Here is a 10,902-nt window from a genome sequence, read left to right as displayed (position 1 = left end):
CTGGTACGCCATGACATCTAGTCACTCAGCCTGGTTACAAAATTGTTAGGACAAAGGAACAGAAAGTTTTGTGGGGAGATTTATTGCACATATTTATGAATGTGGTCATTTATTCAGATTCTGAGTGAGAAAATCCTCACTCCTTTAAGGGCAGCAATTTTGACATTTTCACTATCAGGCTGAATGCGATTTGTCAACTTGTTGCATTTGCCTACTAAAACACCAAAACATTTTACAATATATCCTGTGAAGTACTTTAAGGTGCACTCCAGATGTGAAAGATGCTATACCAAATGCAAAGATCATTATTATATAAATGTAACTCTATTTGGAGAATATTACAGTTCTGTATGTTGCTCTAACATTTGTTCAAGTGCATATTGGTTCCTACAAAGCTCATTGATGGCAAATTGCTGAATCATCCCTGACAACAATGCGTGCAATGTAAATAGTGTTGTTACAGGATGTCCTCTGTAAGGCACAGCGTCACAAGATCTCATTGGAGCACAAGTTTCTCAACTCTGCACACCACTGGGGATTCCCTAGAGTACACTCCATTTCTGTAGGAGACGCTTTTGCCAGTGACCACACATCAGTAATGCCACTAGGACTCTTTTTAAGACGCCAATATGAAAGTTCTGAGGGTCAACCTATACTCAAAAAGGTTAGTGCAGTCTTTTGTTCTAATGTATTCAATCTGCTTCATGACCCTTCAGATGCATGCTAGTGCACTGTGTTACTGCAAATCCCTTTTTGGGGTTATAAATTAATGTTAGAAAAATACAAATATTTAATATGAGTGTTTATCGTTTTGGCAGCACTTTAGCAAATAAAAATTTTTATATTTAAAACCCACGCAGTGCATAAAAGAAATTTTCATATCGATGAAAAAATATTACAAAGTGCTTTTGTTTTGTTTAAATCTGTGTGGCTATTTCAGAATTTCAGGTAATTTTGGTCCTTATGGAAAATAATATTGAAAATCACACTTCCTGTCTACTTGGCGATATGTGCCCTAAAATGATGCAGATTTTGTACACTTAAACCCTGGCTGGCCGGACTATTGGGGGGGAGGGCGGGGGAGTTGGGGTAGGAGATCCTGTCTAGCGAGCCAGAATTTACAGCTAAGTGTAATTACAGTGCCAGTACAAGCATTTACCGGCATTTAGGGTATTGTAATTGTGTGAGCAAGAAGGGATGGTGAGGCTGCTTCGGGTGGCTTTGGAGCACGCTGGAAGAGTGGTGTCTGAATATTACTGAATGTGGTGAAATTATTTATTGGTATTTTGGGACGGAAAGCATGTGGGAGGGGAAAAGAGAGAGAAAAAAAATCAAATGTTAAACAGTCTTCAAAACTTTTGTCAGATTGCTGTAAAATTCAGCCATACTGGATGGAAAGAAAGACTCGACCACTGATTGTGGGAGGTAGCCCCCGAGGTCAGTCTGGAAGAAAGTGATCAAGTGTGTTTTTCCAGGTTCCCTGAGAATAAAAGACAAAAGCACATTGTTGTGAACACAACTCTACAATTACTAGCATTCTTCTGTTCCACTTAAAATAAAAACGCTCCATGCTATGCCGCTACTTTGCTCCAATGAAAGACTGAAGTTGACTATTGCAAGACCATGCCACGATATAGTTTTATAATTAACTCCTGACTACAAACCTCCAGTTCTACTTTCACAGCTGAATTTAAATACCCTGTTTAAATACATCGTTTATGCCTCTCAGCATTTTAAGGATTGGATAAAAATTGTAGTAAACTTATAATTAAAACTAAATTTAAAAACATCTGATATTAAATCAATGATATAAACTAGGCTAAGACCATGAGGCACACTGCACCCCTGGTGCAGAGTAATTGAAGAAAATTAAAGATTTTGGTTCAAATCATAAACACACAAGTTTCTAGGAGAAAGCAACAACAGACTATTTGCTGCTTTTTAATGAAAATAAACAATAATAAGATTGGATTCTTACCCAGGAATGGGAACACAGCAACATCCGCAGGGATGGTTAAACCCTCTAACAAAGTGAGGCTTAGGAGGACAACCTGGATGTTCTACGTGAACAGCTGCCAATGAAACAGAGCATCTTCAGTTTCTTGGAATAATGAAAGTAAATCACATTCTAAAAACTAATTGGAATGTGAAACTAAGCACAATTAAAGTCTTGCATTTTCAACATTTGAACTGCGGCTCTATGCAAAGTTTACTGTATTCTGTGTAGTAATTAAGCAGAGAATTAAAAAAAACGATATGTAAAAATAAATGTGACAAAAAGAACTTCTCCATTATACGACAGCTAAGAGTGTTTTGTGTGTTAGTTACCATTTGAGGATGCCGTTCCATCCTCATATTTTTTGCTAAAAATAACATCCACAAAATCTCTTGGAGAGATTAGACCCACAGCTGCTGACGGTGTAATAGTCCTACATACAGATATAGCCTGAAGAGAATGAAAAACAAAGAATCTTAGGATTAGAGGTTACATCCAGTTCAGCAGTTAATTCACTTCACTTTCTCACTCTTGTAGTTGTAATAATAATCCTTGCATTTGATATAGCGTCTAGACGTCTCAAAGCGCTTCACAGAATATACTGTAAACTGAATTGACTGTATATTTGTGGGCGAAATGCAGCAGCCAATTGCGCACAGCAGTGTCTCACAAACAGTCGTGGATTGAAGTGACCAATTTTATTGTTTTTGGTTTCTTGAGGGATTATTATCAGGCATGTGAAGTAAGGAAACTTGCCCAAGGTTGTAGATATTGAATAAGCCATATTCTTTTTCACATGCAGCATATTCAACAGGAATTCTCAATGGACATGCCTGTTAGTTGTTTGCAGCCTGCACAGCTATTTTACTTTGAAGCAGTTTCTATATCTAAATTTCCAATACAATTTAAACTATAAGTATGCATTTTTTTTCATATCATGGAATTTTAACATAGTAGTTAACAAACTTACATTATCGATAATTTCGATCACTTCAAATGCTTTAACATTTTTATCCCACTTCACCCTTAACCCATCTGGATCTGGCTTCAGGCACTCCCAGACTCGTTCTGGTGATGATTTAACGATTCCTTCTCCTTTGTATCTAAATGTAAAACCACAAGAGAAATGGCAATCAGATGGCATTAGAACAATAACTACTTTATTGATAAAATCTGTAAATCATTTCTCAACCAAGTTACAAGCAGGAATCAAACCACATATATATTATGAATAGGCTCAGAATGTAGAAGTCTAATATTGTTGATATGAAATTGGTTCACATATTTGTGTACCTGAAACTTTGCTTTGACAATTGTGGGACTAAAAGGTGTGCAACATTCTGTGCATTTAGATGTGATTATTACAACTAAACAACTTAGTTAAAATTAACTGGTATTTGAGTATAGGGGCAGCATATAACAAGGCAAAGGTTATTTAAAATGGATTGCTCCTTTAACAAACTTGTTGAAGTTGCCAATGTTCAATAGAACTGTTGGCAAATAAACATTCATGTATAATCGTTTGCACACTCACAAGTTTCCTGCAAATTCTGTGGACGGTCTCCAGAAGACAGAAACGTCATTCTATCAAACAACAAAATTAAATCATTAAGTTTATTTGGATATTTGTGCAGAAAGCCTTATAAACTCAAAACAAAAAAGCATATTTCATGCTAATGTGTCAACATTTACAAGTGCAATGTGAGGAAATAATTTAAGGTAACTTTTGCCAGGGTCAGAGCCCTCAGTGACATCCTCACTGTGACCCTTCAACAAAACTGAAATGGTGGCTTGCAGGGTCCCTAAAGAAAACAGAGAGCAAGCCAAAATTTAAAAAAAGGATTTAGGAAGTAATTAGAACTGATGACACAAATAGACACTGGATGATGGGTAATAAAATGCTGTCCAGTGCCTTGGGACGTCCTTCTGACCTGAAAGGCACAATATAAATGTAATTTTATTGTTATTTAGGGAAAATAATTTGACGAAATAGCAACAGGAGGGTGTGAAATTTCAACTCTGTTTTTAAACAAACAGAATGAAAAAGAAACACGGAGTGCAAACATAGAAGAGATAGTGAAGGTATGAATATGTTAACACTGATGTTCTGTACTGAACAGTGGCTGATACAGATCCTAAATTTTGTATGTTTGGTTGGAGTAAGATAGGAGGTGATTTAGAATAGTCAGAAAGCATTTAAGTGCCAAGCACAGGGAGATGAGGATTACATTTATGGCTAGAATAGAGATTTGGCAAAGGGGTGCTTTAATCTGTACTTTTTCTCACTGATAGTGTGATAATAAAATGCAACCAATGAATAATAATCTTTGCATTTGGACTTGATATAGTGCATTTCACATTTGGAAGGGTGTGTCAAAGTGCTTCACAGGATTTACTGTCAAGTTTATTGACTGAAAATTTTGTAGGTGAACACAACGGCCAAATTTGCTCACAGCAGTGTCCCACAAACAGCCATGAACTGAATGACCAATTTTTATTCGGGAGATTTGCATCCAGACACCGAAAGGAACCCACAACCTCTAACTCAGCAGCAAGAGGGCTACCAACTGAGCCATGGAGACACCCAACAATAAATACAGCAGCATCTTACGTAAAGCAATGCATTTTGCACGGTTTAAGTTTATATTCAAAATTTACCAAGTAAGCAAATTCTATTCTGTTGCAGTAATTATTACAACCATGATCTCATTCCATTTCAGTGATTGTAATTATGTTATATAATTAAAAAGTATACAATTGCTGCAGGCAAATATTTCTGACAAAGGTAAAATGGGCATACAATGTTACGGAAAATGGTCTGAAGTTAGAAATCAATAAGTTAGACAGTTATATCTCTGCTCCCCACCACCATACCTTTCAGGAATTGTGTTACCTAGTTAAAAAGTATGTTGACTCTACCCATTAGATCTGCAGGATCGAGTGTCATGCACACTATTGGTTTGCCAGAGATTTCCAGATCCAAATAGAATAAGCAAAGTACAAAAAAGGGTATTAGCTAAGGTAACTAATTAACTAGTGCACAAGTAAGCGTCTAACATATGGACAACAAGCTGAAACAGTGTATTTGATGGAACTTAAAACCAAAGTGTTATACTGAAAATCTGTATAAAACAAAGAGTCAAGTAACTGAAATCCGTTTCCTGTGCATTTCCTTTGCTTCATATTGTAGATTATATTAATGCAATACAATGGTTAAAGCATCTGGGGCGCTACCCTGCATGAGGGCCGCTATATAAATACAAGTTGTTGTTGTTGTTAAAGGAACGGTGGATAACTATTCTTATAACTTGGATGTACTGGCTTCTGAGTACAATCACACATAACTCCTTCCATTGCTGAATGAAAAACATAGAATGTATATTGTACACATACAATTCTCAGCCGCCCACTCCATCCAAGACAAGCAGACTGGCACCAACCATGGAGCTTCTACAGGCTACTAACATAGATATCACTCTCCAATTGGTTGTTTAATTTTTTTCATGAATCAGATATGTATATCTGTTCAATCAGCATGCTCAGAGAGGATGCAATTTCCCTAGCCTATTAATCCTCTCAGTTGTTTTCATAATTCATTCCTAACCTACAATATAGCCACAGCTGTGTCTTAATAAGCCTTTATACATCACAAAACTGCCGCTGTACTAAATATCAGGAGAATTTTTGATTATTTACAAACATATTGGCAGAAACATACACAGTGTAGTACTCCGGAATAATGCCTAGTCATATTTGTTTATTTTAATGAAGCTTATACACCACAGATTTACCATATGTTCTCTAATAGAGAAGTTCAGTGGAATTAATCTTCAATTACAAAGTTACACATTATACCCCCAAAACATAATTTTTAAAATCATATTCTACCAAACTCTATATTAATCTATTTAATGAAAGTCCCACTGCTTTCATTTAAAACCCACATTTAGCTTGCTTAGATGCATTATTACATGGAAACCTAATAACTAGCATGAATACGCTACTCGCTGCAGCAACTAGATTTGTGGTTATCCTTGAAACATGAATAATAAGATTTACTCAGGAGCTGACAAACAGCTCTAGCTAAAAGGTACGATTAATCAATGGACACAACTGGTTAACCCTTTCATTTTGTAATTATTTCCTTCACATACACACTCATATAGTTTGTTAGAAAGGCTGTGAGAGTTCAACAACAACAAGATTACATTTGTATAGCGCCTTTCACGTTGGGAGGACGTCCCAAGGCGCTTCAAGATGCATGTCCATTTATGCCTTTTTTTGGGTCAGTCAAGTGTCTGACCTATCACCAGACTTAAAGAGTATCCAAACCAAACTGAGTCTTCAATGGCATTGCTGACACACAGTTGAGAGGACATGCACTGGGTGGGGGGTTGATTGACAGGCTACGCTGATCTTCAGACCCTTGGGGCCTGGAGTTAACCCAGTCAATCAGAGGTCGCTGACCAACTCCTCTTCCAAAACCATCTCTGAAGTAGGAGGTACAGAGGCCCCCAGGACCATTTTAAGGTGTTCGCAACCCCTTTCAAAATCATGGCTTCAAATCAAATAGATTTCAGTTTCTCACAGCATCCAAATGATACTCATTAACAGATCTATAATATGCACTCGCACTGTTGTCTTACTCATTTATACATTTCAATTTGTGTAAGAGATTTTGACTAAAACGAATGGAAACGAGATCCTCAACAAACAGTGCAGGTGAATGTCTTATCCCATTGCATATGCACACCCTGGAGCTGGGCAAATGTCCAACTTGAGATGCTTGGGGGAGAGGGAGGAAGAGGGAGAGAGGGAAAGGGGGGGGGGGGGGGGGGGGGGGGGGGGGAGAGGGAGGGGGGGGGAGGAGGGGGAGAGGGAGGGGGGGGGAATAGGGAGAGAGGGGTGAAGAGGGAGTGGGGTGGAGAGGGAGAGAGGGGGGGAATAGGGAAAGAGGGGGTGAAGAGGGAGAGGGGGGGAAGGGAAGAGGGGGAAAGGGAGAGGGGGTGAAGAGGGAGAGTGAAGAAGGAGAGAGGGGGGAAAGGAGAGAGGGAATAAGAGGGAGTGAGGGGAGGGAAGAGGGAGTGTGAGGGGGGAAGAGGGAGGGGGGGATGAAGAGGGAGAGAGGAGGGAGAGAGGGGGGAAAGGAAGATGAAGAGGGAGAGAGGATGAAGAGGGAGAGAGAATGAAGAGGGAGAGAGGGAAGAGGGAGAGAGGAGGAAGAGAGGGGGGAAGAGGGAGGGATAACTCACCGTCTTTTTACACAATGTCCACCCGCTCTGATCTCTCCTGTATCCCAGCAGCTTCTCGGCTACTTTATTGGCTTCTTCTTTGTAATTCATGATGGTTTCTGTCTTGACAACCTCTCAACCGCTCATCACCTGAGGCCGGTCAAGGTGGTGGGGAGGGAGGGCGGGAGGGAGAGGAGAGGAGGAGGGAGGGAGGGAGAGAGGCGCAACCAACTGTCCGTCTTCCCACCTCAGCCACTCCCCGAGAGCCGCAGTTACAAGCCGAGGAGCCGCCGCCCTCCCCACCGAGAGACTCGCATCATCTGTGTCTCCGGCTCTGCTCGGCCTTCCCTTAGACGTGAACCGCCCCACCGCCTCAACTCCTTCACGCGGTGCGTCAACGACAGCCGGCGGCGTCTGAGGCGGGAGGGAGGCGGGATGACACGTGGGCGCCGCGTGGGCTGCCGGGAGTTGTAGTCTCCTGCGCGCGGCGGGTGGGCTTCCTCCGACCGACCCGGATGGGGGAGTGGAGGGGGGGGGTGGCGGGGAGTCGATCGACTACAACTCCCGTCAGGCTTCGCGCTCCCCCCCTCCGCCCACCCTCGGGGTGATTGACAGCTCGGTGGTGGTGGGGGGGGCGGGGCTGAGTTGGGGGCTGGCACTGGGGGAAGCAGCAGTGGTGCAGTCACAGCCACTGTTGGGTACCCAACACTTGGGGAGGGAGGTGGGTGGGATGGGGTGGGTGGTGTTGTTTTTTTTTGTTTGTTTGCTGCATCTACCTACAAGTTCCCCACCTTGACCCACCCTCCCAGGTTGACGGTGATTTTGCTCGAGAGCCGCAGAGGTGGCGCGACTTGCTCTCAGCCAGCCAATTTCCGACCCGTCTCTTCTCATTACAAAGGAGCCTGTCACATCACCTTGCGTTGTTATCGTCGTCATCGTCAACGTCAAGCACCTCTTCTCTGGCCTGCAAAGGGCGTTGTTCATTCATTGGAAGTGGCAGAGACAGGGTTGGGTTGGGTTTGGTTTGACTCGGTGCCAGGAGGAGCCACAGTAGCTCGGCCGCAGATTTGCTCTTGTTTTCTTAACACTTTAGACATCCCAGAAATCCCACAAAAATTACACACAGTCGATCCACTTTACAGTATATCCTCTTTTTACCTAGCCGTGAGTAGGAACATGGTTCTTAAGCGGTTCGGCGGATCGCTTTACCGGGGTAATAATTCTTTTTCTAAAAGAAATTGGTCATTCAATCCACTGTTGTGCGCGACTGGCTGCCGTGTTTCGCCCACAAAATTTACAGTCAATTCACTTTATATTCTGTGAAGCGCTTTGAGAGGTCTTGAAGACGTGATATAGTGCTATTTATCAAATGCAAGGATTATTATTACTATTCCTCTGAAGCGCTTTGAAACGTCTTTGTAAATACAGTCAATTTTGGAGCTCATTTTCTGAAAGCTCAATTTCCAAAGGGACGTCCTCCAATGTGAATAAAAATGAATTATTCATCGCTTGATGTTTTACATCTCAAGGAACTGACAAACATATTGAAAATCAAGATGATGGTCATGCATGCATTTTGTGGGAAAGGGCCAATAAATCGTGGAGTGGAGATTTGAGGAAGCCTTTATCTTTTCATATATTTCCACATATTTATAGGATAAAGCTGCTAAGTAAAAATTAAGAAATGAAATGTGGTAAATCTGAAAGAAAATCAGAAAGCCTGGAAATCTACAGCAAGTCACACAGAAAACTATAGCCTTATCCATTTATGATTGAATCATTTATTGATCCCTTACAATCTGCTGGACAAGGTCACCAACTACAAACTATTGTGGAGAAATTCCATAGCATAGCATTTTTGAGTGCCCAGAATGTGTCAAAATGTTGAATTCAGCTTCAACTTTGAAGTCAGTTTTCTGTCTTTCTTAAAGAATTTACAGAAAACCAGATTCAAAATTAAGTATTAAGAATTTGCCAAATTCTTGTTGCGACGTAGAGTAAATTTAGATCCAGGTTAAATTTCTCCTCACCAATCTTCTAAAAGCGAAATAAACTGTATTCTGAGGTCTAAGCAGATATTTTCGTTTTCAAATTTTCAGCTATGTCTATAAAGCGCTCGGCTATTTTTAAGAGCACTCCCATCTTTTCTGCCAGCATTTTGTAAAATACCAAAACTAAAGCATTACAGAGAGGACATATAGTTTCATTTTTACCTTAAAAGAAAAATATCTGCTGAATTTTATGAAGAAAAGTGAAAGCAGAGTGCTGAAGAAAAAGCTGCAATAGTCCATTACAGTGCTTGCAATTAGGTTGATTGTTAGTTTACCGGCATAAATAATAAAAACAGGCTGTAATTGCTCTCCCGGTCACCAGAAAGGTTAACTAGTTTGAATCAGCAATTAGTTAATACAATGTTATAACATGAAAATAAAATGATCCTTGCATTTGATATAGTGCCTTATCACATCGCTGAGACATCTCAAAGCGCTTCACAGAATATACTGTAAAGTGAATTGCCTATTTTTATGGGCAAAACGCGGCAGCCAATTGCACACATCAGTTTCCCATAAACAGTCCTGGATTGAGTGACCAAATTATTATTTGTAATTAGTTTTGAGGGATTATTACCCCCAGAAAACAATCCGCCAATTGACTAACAACCGGGTTCCTACTTACTGCTAGATAAACAGTGGCGTGTGGAGTAAGAAAACTTGCCTAAGGTTTGCCTAAGATGTTCCTTCGTGATTAATAAAACTAAGACTTATTTATAAACAAGAAATATTTATCCCAAATATACAAGGAGAATAAACCCCAATGACTGGAAGATCCTAGTGGCAGCATGAAATCAATGCAATTGAAAAATGTCCTGGGTGCAGAGTCACCTGACTTATCCCCGTGTTTCCCAATAGTGCCCTTTGTGCAATTCATGAACCATTTCAGAAACATCCAGCCTGTACAGCCTGCTCACATGGCAATGGTTAAAAATAAAACTGCTGACTTAGTTTATTTTATTCAATGTAAAAAAAAGGCAGTAGCTTGTACCCACAAATATTTATATATATATCTATAAAAAAACAAGCACGCACAGCTGCACTATCAGAACCAGTACTGTACTGCTAACAGTGGTACTCTCCTGTTAGTATTATGCTGCATTTTGCTCTAATGCAGAATTCTCAGAAAGTAGTAGGGATAATCTTTTCAAAGAGACACTAAGTGGATTGACCTAGGAAGGCTGGCACTGTACTGTGACATGAAGCAAAATACGATTTTTGATCACACAAGAATGTACTGCAGCATAACACAGAGTACTTGCACTGTATGAAATAATGGGCATCTGCAGGGGAAGGCAGGTCAGATCAGCTCCTGTTTAACTGTCCTTTGGGAATACAGTAACATTACATCTCAACATTTTAGTGTTTATATTTCTTCAAAGAATTTACCTAATTTGTTGAGCGTCTATTTCACAATTTTCCACATACAAGTTTGTGGTGAACAATTACTACAATTTTTAAATGCTGCGAGAAGTATAGAGTCAATGTCTCTGCTTTTCCACTGAAAAAATTAAAAATGAACAGACCTGCTAATTTCCTTAATGTTATACTTCAGATTGATGAAGCTAAAAAGATGTGTAAAAACATTACACTGATCAAGATTTAACACGGCTTACTGTTACAA

General features: G+C 40.2%; 1 protein-coding gene across 1 annotated transcript; it reads right to left on the bottom strand.

Annotated features, from left to right (window-relative positions):
* Nucleotides 1-274: 274 nt before the first annotated feature.
* stard5 (StAR-related lipid transfer (START) domain containing 5) lies at nt 275-7,594 on the bottom strand. Its single transcript, XM_007907123.2, has 6 exons — nt 7,249-7,594; nt 3,531-3,580; nt 2,967-3,099; nt 2,329-2,446; nt 1,979-2,072; nt 275-1,480 (listed from the first exon to the last, which is right to left on the bottom strand). Exons 1-6 carry the CDS (start codon nt 7,336-7,338, stop codon nt 1,339-1,341), a joined length of 627 nt encoding a protein of 208 aa, XP_007905314.1. The 5' UTR covers nt 7,339-7,594; the 3' UTR covers nt 275-1,338.
* Nucleotides 7,595-10,902: the final 3,308 nt, after the last annotated feature.

Source organism: Callorhinchus milii, unplaced genomic scaffold, assembly GCF_018977255.1.
Source record: "Callorhinchus milii isolate IMCB2004 unplaced genomic scaffold, IMCB_Cmil_1.0 Scaffold26, whole genome shotgun sequence".
NCBI lineage: Eukaryota > Metazoa > Chordata > Chondrichthyes > Chimaeriformes > Callorhinchidae > Callorhinchus > Callorhinchus milii.
The sequence above is the reverse complement of the archived record's forward strand: the minus strand, read 5'-3'. Positions and strand labels throughout refer to the sequence as shown.